The 22823-nt window shown below is 38.4% G+C and overlaps 1 protein-coding gene across 1 annotated transcript in view; it reads right to left on the reverse strand.

Moving 5' to 3' along the window:
- Positions 1–6308: 6308 nt before the first annotated feature.
- Positions 6309–22823, reverse strand: part of CDS1 (CDP-diacylglycerol synthase 1) — an 86955-nt gene continuing 70440 nt past the window's right edge. The window contains exons 7-13 of the mRNA XM_004389707.1: positions 22583–22665; positions 21006–21093; positions 18147–18215; positions 15925–16077; positions 13472–13591; positions 11113–11216; positions 6309–6927 (exon numbers count right to left, since the gene is read on the reverse strand). Of these exons, the coding sequence (XP_004389764.1) occupies positions 6798–6927; positions 11113–11216; positions 13472–13591; positions 15925–16077; positions 18147–18215; positions 21006–21093; positions 22583–22665 (747 nt within the window). The 3' untranslated portion in view covers positions 6309–6797. The remainder of the gene's footprint in view (positions 6928–11112; positions 11217–13471; positions 13592–15924; positions 16078–18146; positions 18216–21005; positions 21094–22582; positions 22666–22823) is intronic.

Below are 22823 nucleotides of genomic sequence, written 5' to 3' on the forward strand. Positions count from 1 at the left end.
TGCCCTCTGCCTGGAAATACCATAAAATTCATCAGTTAAAAAGTGTACAACTCTGTGGTTTTTAGTGTATTTACAGAGTTGTGCAACCATCACTACAATCAAATTTTAGAACATTTTTATCATCCCAAAAAGAAACCTTGTAACCATTAGCAGTCACTCCCCATTATGCTCACCCCAGCCCCTAGCAGCTATTAATCTACTTTCTGTCTCTATAGGTTTGCCTATTCTGGACATTTCATATAAATGGAATCATACAATATGTGGTCTTTTATGATTGGCATCTTTCACTTAGCATGTTTTTGAAGTTCACCCATGTGGTAGCATGTGTTCGTGGTACTACATTCCCTTTTATTGTTGAGTAAGTAGTCCATTGTATGGATAGACCACATTTTATCCATTCATCACCTGATAGACATTTAGATTGTTTCCACTTTTTGACTATTGTGAATAGTGTTGCTACGAATATTCCTATGTGAGTCTTTGTGTGGATGGATACTGTCATTTCTCTTAGGTAGATACCTACAAATGAAATTGCTGAATTATATAGTAACTCTGGAGCCCTGGTGGCACAACCGTTAAGCACTCAGCGGCTGCTAACAGAAAGGTTGGCGGTTAAAGCCCACCCAGTGGCTCTACAGGAAAAAGACCTGGCAATCTGCTTCCGTTAAAGACTACAACCTAGAAAACTTTATGGGGGGGGGTTCTACTCTGTCATATAGGGTCACTATGAGTCAAAAATTAACTCAACGGCACCCAACAACAACATGGTAACTCTACATTTAACATTGTGAGGCACTGCCAAACTGTTTTCCAAGGTGGTTGTACCATTTTACATTCCCTCCGACAATGTATCCAATTGGTTTTTATTCCCAGGGAACAACACCAACACTCACTCTCTGTGTCCCCTCCAAATCCTCATTAAAATTTAAGTCTCTTTGCTTTGGTGGCAGGCCACTTTCCAATATACTTTCAAAAAGGTATCAGGTAAGAAAACAGGTGACAGGGACTGAGTGTAGTAGCAACTTCAGAACATGCCAGGGTTTCTGATCTTGCTTGGGCTTTTCCCACCATCCTCTCCTTCTCACTCCCTTCCCAGCTTCAGCCCAGGTCAAGGGCCCTTCTGTGTAGACCACAGTCACAGAACTTTCTACAACATCTCCCTAGCTAACCTGGAAATTCTACTGCAGGCAGGGAGGTGGCTGGCGGGAATATTCTAAGCAGCATATATTGCATCAGGAGTCCCAGGAGTGGTGCGGTGGTTTCAAGCACTCGGCTGCTAACCAAAAGGTTGGTGGTTCAAATTCACCAGCCTCTCCTCGGGAGAAAGATGTGGCAGTCTGCTTCTGTAAAGATTTACAGCCTTGGAAACTTTATGGGGCAGTTCTGCTCTGTCCTACAGGGTTGCTGAGTTGAAATGGACTTGACGGCAATGGGTTGATTGGTCGGATGGGTGGGTGATGCAAATGGATAAACACTGGACTGAATAGCTGGAAGGTTGGCAGTTCAAACCCACCCAGAGGCACCTCAGAAGGCTGGTGATCTGCTTCTGAAAGGTTACAGCATTGATAACCCTGTGGAGTGCAGTTCTACTCTGAAACACGAGGTCCCCATGAGTCAAAATCAACTCAATAGCAACTAACAACAACAGCAGCATATATTTAAAGAAAAGTTACCCTTTTGAAATTCTTAAAAGCTCTTAGAACTGAATCACCCTTTCAGGATGTCAATAGGTGCTACCTGTTGTGAAAAGGGTGGAGGGGAAACAACTGATAGGTACATAGCCCTCTGCTGCTGGCTCTTGCCTTTCTGGGAGCTAGAGCTCATGGGGTAAGAGAACACGTCTCTCATTTTAGTGAGGGCTGTCACTGAGAACTTCCATGAAGTTCTGTTGGGCCTGTATTTTTTAATTAGTACATACTGTTGTTCACAGCTCCTCAGCTGAGGAGATCAGATTTGGATTAAGATCTGTCGTCTTTTGTTCGGACTATAGGCCAGAATTGCCAAGGTGGAACTTCCAGCTGTGGCTGAGCGAAGAGGTCAGCAAATTCTTTTCCAAAAAAAAGGAATTATAAAGCTGGACAAGATAACATTCTGGTGCTCTGGAAACAGAACTAAGGTATACAACGTGAGAAGCTTTTTAAAAACTACAGCTTGGAAAACTGCAGCACTTAAGAAAAGGGGGTGAGGCATTCTTGTCTGGTGTTACTCCCATCCCCCACCAGCGCAGGTGGCTTGAAGGTTTGGCCAGGGCAGGACAGGCTGTGAGGATCCCAGAGGTCAAAGGGGATGCTGGATGGGTTCAAACTGCCAACTGTCAGTGCTAACCAAGCGCAAACTGTTTGCACCACAGAACTCCAAACAATGCCCTCTCCATGCCAGTGACTAGTAATAACCTTTTTCAGGAGCGAGCCAGAAGATCTGGCTGAGGACTGTCCTCAGGACAGGCAGGTCCTGCCCTGAGGTGGAATGTTGGTTTCTCCCGTTTTCCCACCCACCTTGTTTATACATTTTCATCACCCTCATCAACAACTACCACATCTCACATCTACTTCTGTCTCTATTTGTCTCTTGTGACTGGGCAGAGAACTAGTAGCTCTAATGTTTTTCTTGGTGCCAGAACAAAGCTCAGTGCTAGGCATACAGTAGAAGTTCCAGGTTTGCTGAAGTGAACTGATGAGCTATTTACCATTCAAGGAACACTTAAACACAGATAGCAGACATGAGACACGCATGATAGATGATTTTCTGTCACTTCCTACCCACCTGTCACTTCCCACTGGAGACAGGCAACAGAAGAGGCAACAGGAAGAAGGAACGAAACCAAGGACTATTACCCAGCTCCACTATGCTGGCACTAATCAAGGCACCCACCACTGTCCGTCAATTTGCCTTACTGTGGTAGCTTGTGTGTTGCTATGATGGTGGAAGCTATGCCACCAGTATTTTAAATGGTGGACAGTATTTTAAAAAGTGGACAGGTTTCCACAGAGATTCCAAACTAAGAATAGGAAGAAAGGTCTGGTGATCTTCTGAAAATTAGCCAATGAAAACCTTATGGATCACAACAGAACAGTGTCCAACTCACTTACTTTGGACATGTCATTCCAAACTAACACTCACTGCCTTCGAGTTGATTCTAACTCATAGTGACCCTACAGGACAGAGCAGAACTGCCCCCATAGGGTTTCCAAGGCTATAAATCTTTATGGAAAGAGACTGCTACATCTTTCTCCTGTGGAACAGCCTGGTGGGTTCGAACCACTGACCTTTTTGCTAGCAGCCAAATGCTTAACCACTGCACCACCCTTGGACATGTCATTAGGACAGCTCAATTGCTGGAGGACATCACGTTTGGTGAAGCAGAGGGCCAGCAAGGGCAAAGGAGACCCTTGGTGAGATGGATTAATTAAAAAATGCAGGTGATCATGATGATGACACAGGACTCAGCAAAATTTTGTTCCGTTGTACATAAGGCTGCCATGAATTGGAGTCAACTCGATAGCAGCTATCTATCTCTGTCTCACCAAGGTGCTTCCATATGAGTTTTAATCCTTAAAACAACTCTATTACCTAGGGATAATTAATATGCACAATGAAAACTGGGGGTGGGAGTGGGTGGTGGGTGGAAGGGGCTGTCCAAGGAAGACAAGCAGGAAGCTGGAATATAGGCAGTTGGGTCTCAGACTCCAAGCCCATTCATTTGCTCAGAAGCTTGAGTGGCTAAAGAGTGCAGGCTTTGGGGTAGGCATTAGGAATGCAATGGACCCCATTCAGCCTTCTTACAGCTTAGAGCTTTAGTGGGGACACAGATGTTAATCAGAGAATCACAAAGATAAAGTGTAATTAAAAGCTGTAAAGTCCCTAGAAGTTCAGTACTCTATCAAGCAGACATCACGTCTCAACAAATACAGATGTTCAGTCATCACTGGAACTGCTTTATCCCCAGTCCTGAAGATGTCACTGTAGATGTTGATGATGGAAAACGTATGATATAGTACTTGTGTATCTCTCATTATTTGGCGAACACTAGTTGTATGAATGTTTGTTTCTGTTCCAATGAGACAACAGCACAACAAAGTCAAAATATGATTTGTATCAGTTTTATTTCCCTATCTTGGCTTCAGTAAGATTCAGAGAACTGACTGACACACACCATAAACGATCACCCATACACAGTATATATACAGTGTTTCTACTTTTTCCTTTTTACTGAACAAGGATACTATCTATCTTTGTTCAAACCGAAGTGCTATATAAATTAACAAAAAGAGTGTGTGTAGGGTCTTTTTATTCTCAGATAGTAAACGTATGTACACCACCACTGGGGGAAAACCACTGAGGAAACACTTGTATCCCACAAGTTAAAAAGTCAAGCAATAAGTACCATTAGAGCACCTCCAAAAAACAGCAGATTTGGAACAATTTGCCAGTACTGTGAAGGAAGTTCCTGGTTTTTCATTTATCACCACCACAATGCGATATTGGAATCGGAGCCCTCTTCACAGTGCAAATATAAAAATGGTCAAAGTCAGGGCTTTATGGCAATCTTTTTCTAAAATATAGTCTATTTTAATATACATGCTATAAAAGTACACTAAAAAGATCAATCTTTAAAGGTCTGTTAAAATTAAGAATGTACTTCTTTACATACAGAATAATGTACACCTGACTCTAAGAGTCTATTTGAGGAAAGCTATTACCGTGACCCCAAATATTTCTAGCTTCATATTTTGTTTATAATAGTATTGATTTTATAATGCCATGTATTCAGTACTGCTCTCCTAATTTTCTGTATGACATTGTCTCACTAATTAATGAAAAATGTGGAGTTAGTCCTGTATCTCCAAGGAGTCCTCACTTGTGCAAATCACTAAGTTTCCTTTTGTTTTTAAACTTTGGTATCCTGGATTCTTTAATCATCAACACTTGGAGCTGCTAACGGGGCAAATAAAAACGAGAGATGTTGAAAATTAACTTGTTAGGTGGCCTGATTTTAAAAGTGATCTTTCCCTCCTGTAATAACATTTCCAATGCCAATTCTCGATTTACCTGGAATGGTGTGAAATAACGTTGACTGAATACATTCAGTGGCAACGAATCAAGGGAACGCATGCCAGACCGAGAAACTAGACTCTCGGTACCGAGTTTAACTACATCTACTGTAATCATGTAGTACACGTGATGGGGCTGCTAATTATAGCTCACACCACGGAACCCAGCCACATCTACAATTCTTTGTTTTTAAACTCTTTACAATGCAAGTCTTTGTTTCAGGCATAGCATTAGAACGAAAACATAACTGAAATTTGTTTATGATTTAAACAAAAATATTTACTCTTTTCATTAGCAAAACATTCTTTAAAATAAATCAATTTCTTGCCTCTGAACATTTAGCCAGGAGCACTAGACAGTTTTTGAAGGTTCAGTGACAACCATTCAATACAATAAAAATGGTTGTAGAGAGCATACAGCAATGGTAGCTTATTTACATTCATTTATAAGAAACTTTATCTCATCTGGTTATAATGTCTCATCCACTAAAGGAAAGGTTTGGCATTCGTGTGCTTTTTGTTCTTGGCGGGAATCACTTCTACTTGATTTAATTTTTTGAAAGAAAAAATAATCACCAATGTCCTCGGATTTTATGACATGATGTGAAAGAGCAATGGGACAAAGATTAGCTGCTAGCAGGGAGCTATTCTGGATTTGGGTCTCCACGCGGACCTTCCTTCTTCCCAGACGAGTCTTCAATGGGAGGGGCAGGGAGTTCGCAGGGGAGGCATTCAGGACTCAGGCGCACAGAGCCTCATCCCAGGATGCGTCACTCTTGCTTGGTCTGGCACCTCCTGCTCTGCACAGTGACCACGCCCTACTCACTATCTCACACACTCACCTTGTTGTGTGTCTGTGGCCACAGAACATCTGGAAGCCAGTTCACAGGGAAATAAGGAAAAGCAGAGAACTCGACCTAGAGGTGGCCCATGCCACACGTCACTGTCTCATGCTGCCTCCTGAGCTACTGTCATCTGTTGAGATCAGCAGGGAGGATCTGTGCATTATGTTCTTCGTAACAGCATTCTCCAGTTTCTCTTGAAAACCTTTTGTCAGATCGTGGTTATTCCAAACAATTTTAACAGAAGTCAAGTTTGCTGCCTGCTCTTTCTAGCAAGCCAATAGCGGTAGAAGCTTCAGCCCCCCTCCTGATTTCTGAACCTACTTAAAAAGTAGAATGTTTTCCCTTGGCAAATAATTACTTCTTTGAAAAGTGGATATCCATTTTCTTTGTTTTTCTTTCTTTCTGTTTTTTGATTCAACTCAGCCCTTCAGAAAATACTTCAGACTAAAAGTGGAGGAAGAATAAGTACAACTGACTTGCTATTGTGCCTCATATAAAACATTTTGCTAGAATTAAGAGTAGCTCCAAGTGCAAAATTAATATTGTGCAAAGGGCACACTACCAGGTGCCATCTTAGGACCTTCTCAATTTACCCATTTCATAGTGTTTGACTGTTTAAAATATAAGTCTTTTAAATTATGAAATCCTAGCAAAGGGAAGGGAATTAACACCAGAAAATATACTTTAGAAAAAGTACAGGATATTTTGCCAGCAATTTTCTACCTTTGATCAAGTAAGTGTTTGTTAAATATTCACAGTAATTTCAGAGAAGAAACATTTGTGTCTGTAAAACTTCAATCTATTGCAAGTTCAACCATTTTTCTGTACAATTACAAAATATCATCTGTCAGTGCCTTTCTGTAGAATTCCTTATTGTCAGTCCTTCCTTCTCTGGATCCAGTTATACCTTCAAGGTGGGCTGCAGGATTCCTTTCTCGATGAGATGAGTCTTCAGGGTTTTATATATATTTAACTGCTGCTCTGGTTGAAGCACCAACAACTGCTGTAGCACTTTGCTGGGATTTGGACCTCTGATAACAAAGCAGAAAAGACAAAGTTACTTTACGAGGGTTACTGGAAGCATATACTCTCAATTTTAAATAAACAATGCCTTTAAGTGCAGAACAGCAATCAGCAATCTTTACAGAACTGAAATAGCTGCCTCTTAATAAGCGCACTTTAATGACTACTGTTAGTGTTAAGAGGAAAAACCCAGAACTGTTCTGCTTTGAGAAGCTTACAGTGAAGATGTGCAAAGCAGCACAAAATGCAGGAACAACACGAGGCAATGGCGGGAGTGCAGATCTAAATTCTGCAGTAATTCTTAAAAGGGCAACCTGAGTTAGACGGGGGATAGACAACCAATCCTGAGATTGGACAAGACACAAAAACGATTCTGTAAGGAAAGGAGCAAAATTCCTGGTGGAGGGAGGGCAGACCAAAAAAAAAAAAAGAGCATAAGAATATAGTTTATATTTTTAGCCTCAAGGAAACTTCAGACAATGGAAGGTCCTTTGTTGAAGAAATATCTCTGGGGAACTATGAATGTTCATGAGACAGAACACAGAAATCCTGAGCCTAGCACTGAAGCCTCTTCCCTGGGATATTTAATAGTTGTCCTAGGCTTTATTCCAAGAAACTCTTAGGTAAACACCTAATAAGGAAACAAAATAAAAGCTGATCTGCTCCCAGAGCAGTCTGAGGGCAGAGGAAATGAGCCCAGGTAGAAGAGCGGTAACTATGGGCGGTGATACAATGCACTCTCTACGCTCCAACATATGTCTCCACAGGCAGTGCAGGGGCCCTACCTCAAGTGGCTACCACTTGGGTAACCTCTTCCCAAATCCCTACTCCTGCTTTCTCTTTCTTTCTTTCAGTGGTGTACCTTAGGATGGAAGAGTTCCCCAACAGGGCTCCTACCCTTATACCTCTCCCTTCTATGACGCTGTTACAGTCATGGGATTTAATTTCCCATCCTCTGACAAACCATTTACAAACTGGAGGTTGCTTGTGTTTCTGTACTTATACTTCTAACAATGCTATTCTGTCAAACTCAGAATGAACCTAATTCAAATCCTAATGTATATTTATGGTTCTTTGCACTTTTTACAATCCACTTGAATACGAAAAACACAGTATGGTTTACTTTTTTTGAGGACAGCAATAAGTAAAATCCACCAGGAAAAAGCAAGACATGAGGACTATATAGAGAATGGCATAGAATTCTGAGAAAGGCATTTATGTGGGTAATCAAATTTATTATTTACAATGAAGACTGTTCAAATGAATTACAGGAACTACAAAACCCAGCAAAAGGATTGTCTGCCATATACTGACATCATTATGAGGATGAGTAGAAAAAGTATTTACTCTGAAAATCTCTGATTAAAATCTTTGCACAACAGCTCAGATTAGCAGCCCCATGGGTCACCTTCATCCACATGGCTCAACTCAGCTGCCAAAGAACTGCAACTGTATGCCTCTAACAACCAAAGTTTACCAAAGTCAGGACACAGCTTCTTTAAAAGATTCATCAACTTCATAACATAAACCCAGTGCAGGAGCCTCCAGAGAAAAGGAAGCCTATTCTAGCAAGTTCAGCTAAATGCAAAATTATGTCAGCAGGTGCTCCCAGCTAGTTGCATCCTGGCACCATCACTGTATTTCTAATAGTCTAAATATTTGCTTTCAAACGGTGGATAACATGGCTCAGGAGGGCTTCTCTTCACTGAGAACAGCAGATTAAAACAAACAAACAAAAAAGAAGTATGAGTTAATCTCTTAAAAAGCTGCCATTCTTCAAAAAGAGAGTTCTAAAGATTTATTCACTAATTAGCAATAACCAAATATATCAGTAAATATATTACATGAAAATGGGCTAAATACTCCAATTAAAAAGATAAAAATTGTCAACTGGATTTAAAAACAGAAACGAACAAATAGACAAAAAAAAAACTCATCCAACTATATACTTCCTAGAAAAGAGAAACTTTAAATGTAAGGTTAGAGAAATTGTGAAAATAAAAGGATAGACAAAGAAATACCATGCAGACGCTAACCAAAAGAAAGCTGATGTAACTGTTCAAATATCAAAGTAGGCAGTAAGGCAAAATCATCAATTTAATGACAAAAGCATCAATTCAACAGAGAGATAACAATCTGAATTTGTATATGCCTAATACAACCTCATAATATACAAAGCAAAGACTGACAGAGTTAAAAATTTACTATCTTAGTGGGAGATTTTAACAAAGCTCTCTTTGTAACTGATAAAACAGGCACACCAAAAAAAAAAAAAAAACCATATAGAAGATTTAAACTTCACCTAATTGACATATACAACATCCAAAAAACCATAAAATGCACATTCATTTCATGTATACTTAGAATATTTACCAAATAGATACTATGCTGGGCCATAAAGCAAGTCTCAAAAATATTAAATACTGAAATTGTAACTAGTGTGTTTTCTGACCACAGTGGAATTAAAAACCAATAAAGGAAAGAGAATGAGAATATCTCCAACTGTTTGGAAACTAGTCAATATGCTTCTAAATAACCCACATGTCAAAGAAGATATAATACTAGAAATCAGAAAACATTCATAACTGAATAATTAGAATACAAATATCATAACTTGTAATATGATGCTAAAGCAGTAATTAAAAGGAAACTGACAGTCTTAAATGGATATTTAAGCAGGCTGAAAATTAGATGGTCTAAGCTTCTACCACAAACAAGAAAAAGAACAAATAATTAAACCCAAAGAAAGATGAAGAAATGAAAGATGAGCACAGAGATCAATGATATAGAAAACAAATATACAATACAGAAAATTAACAAAGTCCAGAAGTTTCTTCTTTGAAAAGATTAATTGATAAACTTTTACCAAGACTGCCCAAGAAAAATAAAAGTGAATACAAAAATTCTCACTGTTGTGGATATGTAGTTAAAATGTGTATTTATGGATCTATGAGTTTCACTCTAAATAACTCTATGAAGGAAATCCATTTTTGTCTATAGCTTAGGCACCAAAAAGTGTCATGCTTGGTAAAGACCCTAGTAGAGACCACGGAAAATAAAGTTAACACTGTAGCCAAAGTGGTCAGCCTTCATATCCCAAACTGGCATTTTAGGGAACATCCAAAACATTAAGGTTTAATAACAAGAATAAACTGTGCTCCTTCAAATATTGTCCCTATTCTCCAACAGATGGCAAGTTCAGTAAGAGAAGGGGCTTTGATAATCTTGCTCACTTTGTACCCAAAGTGCTGGAACATTATAGACAATAAGTATTTGTTGAATAAAAATAATTAAAAAGAAGAATAAACCACCCTATATAAAATAGCAAACACTCCAATAATCTCCCTAGCCTGCTTTACCTTTCTCCATCATACTTATAACCATCTAACAAGCTACATTTATTTGTTTATTCGGTGCCTAGGACATTCTCAGCACATAACAGGCACTCGAGCAATAATGGTGGACCAGATAAATGATCATGTCCTCCTTTTTAACTGGTACTATTCACTATCATTCCAATGCCCAAAGTTGAGAAATTAAATCTGCTGCTGTTTCAAATTCAGTACCATCCACATTGCTGTTGCTGTGTGCTGCTGAGTCGATTCTGACTCATTACGACCATATATAACAGAGTACAACTGCCTCATAGGGTATCCTAGGCAGACGGTCATCGAAAAAAAGGAAGACCCTTGATGAGATGGATCGATGGACACAGCGGCTGCAGTAACGGGCTCAAACACAGCAACGACCGTGAAGATGACGCAGGACCAGGCGCGGTCCGTTTTGTTGTTCGTAGGGTGGTTGAGCTGGAACTGACGTGATGGCATCTAACAACTACAGTCTTTAAGAGACGGGCTGCCAGGTCTTTTCTCCCTCAGAGCTGGTGGGTTGGAACCACCAACTTTCCATCAGCAGCCGAGTACTTTACCATTGTGCCACCAGGGCTCCTTACGTTAACTGGATCTTTACCTGAGGCTTGTTAAGGATCCTGCCATATACTATTGTTTTTGTAAACAACTGTATGTAAAACAATTATAATGTGATCATACTGCTCAGGGCTGCAATGTGACACACCTCCAGGGGCCACCAATCACTTTGATATTATAGATCACCATTGACAGAAAAAGTTAACCCGTTCAAACTAACGTCTAAAGACATCATCTAATGAAACAGTTTGTAAAATCTAAAAGTACCTGATAAAACTTGTAATATACACATGCACAAAAGTTGCCATCAAATACTGACAATCAAATCTGTCCATGATCCCTCCATGTCCAGGAATGGTGTTTGCAAAATCCTTCAGAAACAAAAAACAAAAAACGTATTAGCAAATTTTTAAAAAATCACCAGTTACAAAATTCCTATCTGTAAATGTCTCTTTGGCATCACGGACTCCATAAGAAAAATAGTTTACTATTGGAATTTTCCACTGAATACAAACTTATTAAAACATATCCAACATATTTCAACTAGGTGCCCATGTTAAAATAGTTACTGGATTGATCAACAGCATTCAAGTCATAACACTAATTAAATCTAGCACTAACTTTTTAAATTAATAAAACTTTTCCTAAATTGAAAATGCTATCAATGATTACTAAACTTAATCTTGTGATAATTTACCCTTCTGTTTAACCGGACACTATTTTGGGAGCTATTTTAAGTGTTGTTGGCAGATGCACAACTGGTTTTAATTCATGTTTATCCTAATAGTTCTTACTCTGAAATAAATACTTTTTACTACTATGATAGATATTTCTTCTTCTTTTTTTTTTCAGTGCTAGGGAAAAAAGAAAATCAAAACAGACAGTTCATTTGGGACCCATTAATCCATTAAACAATGAATGAAGGAATGGTTAGTAGGCCTTTGTAAACTGACTCTGTGCAGACACATTCACATATCCAAGAACCTAGGAAATGGAACTGACTACGTGTTCTTCTAGTTCACTCAGGCAACCTGAGTTGATTAAACATCAAACATGCAACAACAGCAATCACACCTTCATTTCAGACACGCAAAAAATCGCCCCATTCAACAAGAAACCGAGGATTGGAGACCATTAAAGAAAATACCATTCTAAATATAACATTTCTCTGTTTAAAATAATTATTGAAATTATCCATTTTCTTTGGTTAATTTTTGCCCGCCCATTTCCTTCCTTTTCTTCCCTACTAACTGAAGCACAAGGGAGCCATGGTAACTCAATTCTGCTCTGCTGTTAACAGTCTTTACCATGTACTCACAACATGTGACTCTTGCTGCAGTTCTTTGTGGACGTATGTGTATTATCTCCCCTAGGAGGTGGTGGGAGTCCCTGGGTGGTACAAATGGTTAATGTGCTTGGCTGCTAACTGAAAGGCTGGAGGCGGAAGTTCAAGTCCACCCAGAGGTGCCTTAGAAGAAAGGCCTGGCTATCTACTTCTAAAAAATCAGCCACTGAAAACCCTATGGAGCACAGTTCTACTCTGACACACATGAGGTCACCATGAACCAGGGTTGACTCAATAGTAACTGGTATTAACTGGTAGTAGACTAGGAACATTCCACCTAACATAGTATCTTATCCACTATAAGTGCTCACTGAGTTAATTAATTTCCTCTAGAGCCCCACACAGTCTTGCCCCACCGACTTCTGCAGTCTTATCTACTCTGCCACACTGTTCTTGCTTCCCCTCAAAGAGGTCAAGCTCTTTAGCTCCTCTGCACTTGCTGGAACTTTATTCCCCAGAGTTCTCCATAGGGTTCATTCTCCTGCTTTTCTCAGTTCTCTGATAAAATGTCACCTCCTCAGACAGTCCTTTCCTGACACAATATTCACCCTTGACTTAGTGAAGCCATGTGAGGGAGACTAATAGGGCAGACATATGTTGCTTTATGGTAATCTAACTTCAACAAAACACAGGAATTATTTTAAGTATCTGGAACAGGGATCAGCAAACTATGGCCCACAGCCTAAATCCAACCATCTATTTTTGTAAATAAAGCTTTATTAGAAGATAGCCACACCCATTCACTGATATACTGTTTATGGGAGCTTCCTTGCTACAATGGCAGAGTTTATAGTTAGTAGTTGCAACAGACTGTATGGTCTGCAAAGCCTAATGTACTTACTATCTGGCCCTTTACGAAAGAGTTTCCTGACCCCTGATCTAGAAGAACAGTTACATGAAGGCTCCCTTGCATGTCCTTTCACGTGACACTATAGCAAGACACTCAACTTCAGACAACTCTGGCTGGAGTCTTTGATGAACACTCGAAGGACAAAGATTCTGCATCTGTCCCAACAGTAAGTGACACGTGCCATTTCTAGAAAAGCAAAAGGCTGCCATGACACTTTAGAACGTATTAACGTGGTATGACCAAACCCTAACAAGAAAGAAGACACTCAGACCAAGTAGAAAGCATTTCTGTGAGACTGAAACAAATAGGATGCAAAAGTTTTTTTGACCAGGGGTTTAATATGTGAGAACAACAGAGAATCAAATTCTGACTAAATTACATTCTGTAATGATACATTTTCTAATAATGTAACAAAGAATTTAAACACACACCTTGATTTTGAAAGCTCTTTTGAATCCACTGGCAAAGAAGCCTCCAAATGGGCCAATTAAAGACGCAAACGTTGAAAGAGCAATACTGTGTATCTGGAAAGGATACAAGCTCACTGTTTCCTAAACGGGTTGGGCGGGGGGGCGGTAGGGAAGACAGAAATAACTGCATGAAAATTGTATTTGAGCATGCCACCAAATCTAAGAACCATGATACCAACAAGTAAGTTAGAGGAAATGCCACATTTTTTAATTTCATGAACTTTAAGAATCATGGGGAAAAAATATATTGTAAGTTTTCATTACCATCCTCTACTTAACCAGAGCTCTCCATTTCCTCTGCAATCATATTGACAGACAGCTGGCACACTGAAATCTCAAAGCTGGCTGGCTACTTTATCGTTTGTGTAGGAACTTTTACTTCCACTAATTGAGTCACATGCTCACCAAGAATCAGCTGAGTTAGTTTCTAACTTGTTCTTTTAACCAGTAGTACTTTGTTTTTGTACTTATATGATTTGTTGTAATTGTGTATTTTATTTAACTTTACTTAATTTTATACGATGAAATAAGGGAAAAGTTTTCTTAAAACTAAGTTGAATGCTTAGGGAACACTCAAAAGTGAGTTGCTTAAAGACTATCAAAATAAGCATCAGCAAGACAACTGTAAAATATTCAGGGAGAGGATCATAAAAATTGAGAAGGATTCTGCAAATTATTTTGTGTATTCCTTGTTCTTTCTCCACTTTAAATAAACTAAAAGAAAAACTGTAGACAGTGCATAATGGGTGTAGCTTAAGAAAGAGGATAAGGATCACCAATCTTTGGACCTGTTCTCAAAGCAAAAGCCTTACCCCTAAATCAAATACTGAAAGCAGGTAATAGATGGCTTGGACATTGAAAAAAAATCTTGGAATCCATGTATTAGGCAATGAAGGAGAGAAATAATTTATTGATTAACCTGCTTCTCAAAAATTATGGATTTTAGTTAAAAATAAAATACTTTAGGTACGTATGTACACACACTATTATAGTTATGTACCACATAACGTCTGTTTGGGCAACATCTGACCACCTATACATCCCACAAGGTTATAATAGAGTTCAGAAATCCTGATCAGAGAACAGGACGTAGCAGATGTAGGCACGCTGCACTTGACAATCACAGTGAACCTCAAAAACAAAAAACCAAATTCTCCAAGCTGTTAAAGGATAGGCTCCACTGAAAGCTACAAGGCTAACAAAAATTCAAGAGGGACCTCTATCAGATATGGAGAAATTGCTAATGACATGGATTGAGGACCAAATGCAAAATCAAATCCCTCTCAGCACCTTAACCATCACTGCTAAGGCACAAAGCTCATTTGAGACGCTTAAAGAAAAAGCAGGACCAGACTACGATATCTAGTTTAGCACTAGCTCTGGGTGGTTCAAGCACTGCCAACAACGTTTTTCCCTGCATAATGTGAAAATGAGTGGTGAGTCTGCCAGTGCTGATGTGAAGGCAGCAGCAGAATTTGTTGAAACTTTAGATAAACTAATTGTAGCCCACTCATAGTAGACCCTACAGGACAGAGTAGAACTGTCCCACAGTTTCCAAGGAGTGCCTGGTGGATTCAAACTGCCGACCTTCTCTTTAGCAGCTGTAGCTCGTAACCACTACACCACCGGGGTTTCCAAACTAATTGTAGAGGGAGGTTATTTGCCCCAGTAAATTTTTAATATGGACGAAACCTCCTTATTCTGGAAGCAAATGCCTGAAAGGACTTTCATCCAAAATATGACATAACGTCATATTTCACAGAATATATTGTGGATATTAAGCGACGCATGACAGTATTTGATTCCCCATTTTAACCAGCCAACCATCAGTCCTGATCACATAAATCAGCAGTGTTCTGATGGACAGCATTTCACCATCCTTCAGTGTGAGACCTCAAGGATGCCTTTAAATAGCAGAAATGAGCTTTTAGAAAGGAAACTGATTTTTAGAAGGCAGCAGCTTTCTATACTAGTAAATATCTCAAAAAATCAAGGGATCTTTGAGCTGGAAATTCTAATTAAGCTTCAAATTGAGTCAATTCATACCAGTTACACTTGAAACTCATTCTAATCTATTTAATTTGTAAAAATATAAGGAATATTGAGAAACGTTTTAAATACAAATGTATGTGATAAATTACTAGTATCAGTACTTAAACCATTAGGCAAATAAATTCCAAGTAGATAACTGGTTTGGAATACTAGTATTCATTTTATGTTCAAGAAAATGAAATCAAAGGGGACAGAAATAATATGTTATTGATGTTAAACAGACACTAAAACCCCTTCTATAACACAGAGTTAAAAATTCTGCATACGTAGATTTCTTATAAAAATCCTAATCCTATTTTTAAATGAAGCTTAATCTTCGGGAGTGATCCCTAACCATGTTTACCTTGAAATTTTACTCTTACCCGTCTCAACACTGCCTGCAGAAAGGAAGGAAGTGAATAACTCTGAAGCTGGAAAAGTTCTGAGGGTTCACATTCTGTAACGAAGGAGTTTACATCGCTTCGGTATTCCACTGGGCAGACAAAGTACTGGTATTTGGATAACACGTAGGCGGCCTGAATAACAAAGCAACAGTTCATAAACCACTGACTTAAAATATATACACACACATATTTTAAGCTATATTTCAGAAAGGCCAGAGATAGAAAGCCAGAATTTCTTTGTATTAACATCTTACTATGTATTTCAAAGTTCGATGGTTGTAACTGTGCCAGTAAAAAAAAAAAACATGAAAGGCCTTTAGAAAATAAAAGGTTTTTGAAATAAATGAGACTGTAATCTCTGTGCTCCCAAGAAAAGGAGGAGAGATAAAGTAGCTGATTTGAACACTTAAGCACTATAGCCAGATTTGACTTTTTAGAAGCACACATTAATGTTACCAGCAACTAAGAATTTTAAAGGTACAGGTAAGTAAAGGACTAAAGTTTTTTGCATACAAGCTTATATTAACTTCATCAGTTAAAAAGTAACCAGTGATTCCAAATTACTAAGAAAATGGTACAAAATAAACCTGTTGCCATAGTCGATTCTGACTCATAGAAACCTCACAGGACAGAGCAGAACTGCCCCATAGGGTTTCCAAGGCTGTAAATATTTACGGAAACAGACTGCCACATTTTTCTCCCATGGAGCGGCTGGTGGGTTTGAACCGCCAACCTTCTGGTAAGCCAGCTGAGCACTTAACTACTGTACCACCAGGCCTCCCTGGTACAAAACAGTACAGATGAAGAACACCATTGTTCTTAACCAACCCAGAAAATGTTGATTATTCTTTCCCTGGCCACATCACTGTGATTTTTAGAACTAGCCATCCTCAAACAGGGAAGCAGAAGATACATAAAACATCCTCATGTATTCAAATTTCTAGGTAACAGTTTATTCTCATTTTCTTTTTTTTCCCTGCAACCATTATTTTGCTTAAGAATGGTTAATACAAATGCAAATATGACACTGGGAATGGACATAAATTGATTTTGCTTCCAAACAACCAAGCTCCTTAAAACCATTTATTAGAAAATATAATTTCCCTCCCCATTATTTTAACATGCATTACATACTTATGGAGTAGCTCTTTATTTTCTTCCAGTGATATGGCTATTCCTACAGTATTTTCAAACTAGTATTTAATAATACTAAATTCACATAATATTATGAAACACAATTCATGTTTGAATTATTCTTGCTTTGTATTGCATAAGCACTGGATGGGACTGGAGTACATAAATTATTAGTTCATCAATATTCTATCACATAGTCTCGAGTAGTTTTTATCAAATTCTATTGGAATTTTCACTGAGAATAAACTAAACTTATAAATTAAACAGAAGAATTATGGTGGTTTTCCCAACCAGAAACATGCCACATTTCTATGTACTGTTTATGTTTGCTCCCTCTCAAAGCTTCATGTTGGTTCTAGTTATTCTATATTTGGATAAAAAGTACAGACTAGAATTGTCAGGCACAAGACTAGTAAAAGTTTACATTTTGTAACAAACATTTTGTCTATTTATCCTATATCCAGCCATTTTAATGTAACTTTACTGTCAGTAGACATCTTTTAATAAAAACTTAAATTCCATAACTGTAAACAAATTCTTACAGCATTAACAATGTTCATTATTCATGGCTAAAACTGAACATTAATTGTTTATAATTAAGAGACTTTTCCTGCAAGTTGGGCTCACAGCAATAACCACCCACTAAGCCAAGTGGCCACATGTGTTAAGAAGGCAGAATTCTTCCATAGTATTTGTACTCTCTGCTGTTACTCAAAGCCATCACCTGTCCCAGCACCTATGTCCTCCACAAGGCAGAATGCTGTTAGAAACTTCCAAGACACAAGAGCACAGCATCGGGTCTCAAGCCTGCCAGCACATTAGAATCACCAAGGGAGTTAGTTGGTCTGCGGTAGGGCTAGGGCACAGATTTTGCTTAAGCTCCCAAGTGATTCTGATGTACAGCCAGGATAAGTGCTACTAGGGTACAGAACGGGTTCTGTTTAGTAGATTTCAATAAGTACATTATTAGCGTTTTGTGGTTTAATTTGTTTAGGTTTAGAATAGAGAAACAAACTTGCTACCATTCTTCAAAATATGAATAAAATAAAAATCCTAGTAAAACTCACAATGAATCCAAATACGACTGTGGAAAAGAAACCGCCAATGAATCCTTCCCATGTCTTTTTAGGAGACAACTAAAAAAAGGCCAAATAAAATTAAAAAAGAGTTACTGCACTCACAAAACACACACATATATACGCAAGTTCTGTTCAAGGAGGTCCCCCAATTATTTGTCCATTTCTACTTTTTTTCTTATTGGAATAGTTTCGTAATCTTGTTTCCTTCATTTGATGATCCTGATTTACTTGTGCAAATCCTTCTAACAGTATTTAACACATAGTAGGCCCTCGAACATTTGAGAAGCTATGGATGTCTATTCGTTTCTGTCAAACACCCTCAATGTATTTGCTTTTTCTCTGAAAATACTATAAAGTCTATACTGAAATAATAGTCTCATGGCATTTATTCTTACATGAGCCCCCATAATGGAAGAAAGATAAGCTATATTCATCCAAGTACACACAGTCTGTTTTGACCTGCTGACTAAAAATCAAATTAGTACAACAAAACATGGACACTGTAGCACATCCGATTTTCATATATTCCCGATATGCTATACAAACAACAGACCTCTTTCTGTTTTGTAAAATACTCTATAGCCCCAAATGTTGTACTTCCTCTACAAGTATTTGCATATCCTTCTGCCTTTGCTCACAATCTGTCTGTCTCCATGAAGAAAGGAACATGTTGTGCTTCTAACAGATACTATTTCAGGTTTACGTTATTCCTCCAGTCACTATGACATTCACGTAGAGAAATCTGGAGGACAGTTTGGAACCTGGTGATGCAGGGGCAAGAGGACAAGATTTAGAAGTGGACAGTGCTAAGTGACCCAGAGATGGCATATAAGATAAGGACTGAGATGTTAATGGGATCTGGTAAATCACTGGTGACCTCTGTGATGACCATTTCAGTGGAACAACGGAGACAGAAGTCAAGTATCAGAGGCAGGTCTCTGAAGACAGAAATCAGTTATAGGCTAAGCTACATAAGCTCTTTATAGACCTTCTGTCCTGATGGTCATAAAGCTCAAAGCCGGAAGAACCCAAAACCCATTGTCATCGAGTCAGTTCTGGCTCACAGTGACCCTACAGGACAGAGCAGAACTGCCCCACAGGGTTTCCAAGGCTGTAAATCTTTACGGAAGCAGACTGCCACATCTTTCTCCTGCGGAGCAGATGGTGGGTTTGAACTGCAGAGCTTTTGGTTAGCAGCTGAATGCTTTTAACCACTAGGCCACCAGGGCTCCAAAGCCAGGAAGTTTGGCAGAAACAGTTTTTGACAAATCTTTTAACAATTCTGCCACAGAGAAGGGGCAAATACACCTTCTCCTAAGATACTCTGGAATTACTGCCATGACGTTAGGAATAAACTCAAACTCAAAAGTGCCTGTTGACTATTTTAAAGACAGCTTATCAAATTAATTCATATTATATTGATTTAGAGGTTAACTAGCTTGATTACATCTTGGTACACACAGGGTCGTCATGAGTCGCAATCGACTTGATGACAATGGGAAAATATTATATAACTAATCCAGCCTGGTAAATTCACTAGAAACCTCCTTCAAAATCAGACACTGAGTCTTCTACAGCTATAACAGCCTCTCTGAAGGCTTCCTAAGCCTAAAATTTCCAGCCTATATATAGCTTTTGAAGGAGCCCTGGTGGTGCAGTGGTTAAGCATTTGGCTGCAGTTCATATCCACCAGCAGCTCCTTGGAAACCCTATGGGGCAGTTCTACTCTGTTCTACAGGGTTGCTATGAGTCAGAAATCAACTCGACGGCAATGGGTTTTTTTGGTTTGAACAGAGCTTTTGAGTACTTAATCAGTTACTCTGGTGCTACAGAAGCTTTAGAACACTTTTTAAATATATAGCTTGCTTGCCAGTATCCCAACAACTCAGCCTGATGCCACATACTGGAGTTCTCCATGAGGAAGAGTTTATGGCAGGTGTTTTGAAGGACACGCAGTCTGTGCATTCTTCTGGCAATGCCCAGCTACTCTCATCACTTTGTGAACAACTGTCTCATCCCCTCCAAAACTAGCCTTCACACAGTAACATTAAAATAGCCAATTATTATTTGTGAGAAGATTATCGAGGATGTTGCCCACTATGTGGACTGAGTGAATCCTATCTGGAATCTTGACATGAAAATTTTTATTTTAAGAAATTAGTTTTAGAAAACAATTTGCTTGCCATGAGGAATTGGTTTGTTTCTTCCTAATAACAAGAACTTATTTCCTTCTTTGTCTTCACTGACTGTAAACCCAACCAAATGTAAGGCAAACAACAGATACAGACTGATTGTGTGTATTTCCCTCTCAACTTTTCATTATTACTTGCATTTTACCAGTATTGTACTGTAGGAACTCACTATCTTTTCTGAAATGAGTTTGGGTGTAAAAGTCTCACAAATTGGACATGAGTATGTGAAAATAGTAAAATACACCTTTCCAAAATCTATCAGAAGAGAGAATAGATGAGAAGACAGCTTGAGGGGAGAGCAGTGTCAAGAAAAGGCTTGTTTTGGGCTTGCTGGGGAGAGGGATGAAGAAGAACTGCACGATGGCTGAGGGAAAGAACACCAACAAAAAGATGGAATGAGCCTGCACAAGACAGAGAATAACTGATGGAGTCAAGTTCTTTTGAGGAGCCAACAGAGTACCTGGAGAAGAACGCAGATGGAATCATTGGGAAGTATGCTCAGTGCCCCTATCCTACAGCTGTTAAGTGCTGCCAAGAGAAATCAAGGTACCTTGGACATAAAAAAATGTGCAACGGCATAAAATGACTGGAAGTTTTCTCCAGTGGCTGATCTTTAAGGTCATGGTAGTGGCTTGTTTGTAATATTTTTCATTACCTTAATTAATGGAGTTCTCCCAAAAAAAAATCCAAAAAGGTAAGCAGTTATGTCATTGCAGATAACACTTGATATTGGAACAAGGAACCTTAAAAAAAAAAAAGTCAGCAGAAAAAAGTCCACATGATTAAGTTGTAAATATTCATACAGGTTATGACTCATAGTGAACCAATGTGATAATCCTTTGAATTACACTGCAGCCTAGTCTACAACATAACACTTGCCAAAACACTGGTGGAAACAATAAACATCAACCGAATTTGTCCATTTGGCCATTAAGTGGAGTGCAATCTATGAACAATATAATATCAGAGAGAATATCATTAGGAAAAATATTAAATAATCACCTTTGCAGTTATGGATATTTAAATTCCAGTTTTATGAAGAACAAGTTATAATAGTATAAAGCATAAAATAAAGTCAGGTTAAAAGTTTCTCTTACTAAAAACAGCCTTTTAAAATGGAAATGAGTTATATGCTTACACTGAGTATAATCTTATAAATTTATACTAAATTCTTAATGCAATTTCCCTTTCAGGTAAAATGATGAATTTTAATTCTATCTTAGCCTATGGCTGCATTGAACCTCCTCCCCACCGCCACACTACTTGTACAGAACCTACTAGTTTTATTAACTGCACATTTTTAAATGTGCATCAATTAAAAGTTTGTATATAGAAAAAAACTTAACGTGATTCCAAATGTTTACACACACACACATACACAAAACAAAATCTTGGTTAAAAAAAGTCAAACTATCAACAAGGGAATAAATTAATCTTGCAAAAACACTCAACTGTAAAAGATTTTAATTAATGGGTTTAAAAGGAATATAGAGAAAATATAATCAGATTTTTAAAAATCTTAAGCTTTTTCTACAGTCTAACCAATGTTATGTTGTTGGGTTATGTTAGATGCCGTCGGGTCGGTTCCGACTCATAGCAGTCCTGTGTACAACAGAACAAAACACTGCCTGGTCCTGTGCCATCCTCACAACTGTTGCTATGTTTGAGCCCATTGTTGAAGCCACTGTGTCGACCCATCTTGTTGAGATTCTTCCTTTTTTTCGCTGACCCTCTACTTTACCAAGTCTAACCAATACTAACAAAAAATGCTTTCTGAATCTGCAAGCCATTGCCACAGAGCTTTGAAATCTGGAAACCTTTCACTCCTCCATTCAAGCTGAGTCGAACCTACCCAGCTTTCAGCAAGAGAAAATGCACATCATTTGCTGGCAAGTAAACCTTTTGTGTCCTTTTAGATTCCATGTAAATAATATCTTCTTTTAAAGGTCTATGCTTTGTAAAAAGTTACAGGAAGGTTTATTAGCACCTAAAAATGTAATTAATTGGGAATTTTATTTGAAATCTGAATAAGGAAGGTGTCCAGTTGTTAATGAAGCATTTTGTGTTCAGTTGTCAACAAGTAAGCAAAACTCAGTAAGATATTTTAATGGAACAGAGGGACAACAAATAGTAAGTTTTTGGTAGAAATCTCAAAGACACTGTCCAATATTAAAGAGCTAAAAAAGTGCTATGACATCATAAATATAAAGCAACATAATACTGTTCCCTTACCATATCATGCCTTCAAACAGATTTTGGATGACAAGATGTGACTGAGTGACAGTTATCAGTAAAGTGACATGAGTCCATGCGAACTGTTAATAGCCCAACAACACAACAATTAGTGAACACAACTCATCAGTGCAGCTGAGAAGCAATAGCAAATTTGAAATACAAATTTCTTGCACGACTTTTGGTCAAAATTTGTAATTTAAGATCATACAAAATAAGGTAGTTAGTAAATTATATTCAT

The sequence above is a fragment of the Trichechus manatus genome, unplaced genomic scaffold (assembly GCF_000243295.1).
Source record: "Trichechus manatus latirostris isolate Lorelei unplaced genomic scaffold, TriManLat1.0 scaffold00257, whole genome shotgun sequence".
Taxonomy (NCBI): Eukaryota; Metazoa; Chordata; class Mammalia; order Sirenia; family Trichechidae; genus Trichechus; species Trichechus manatus.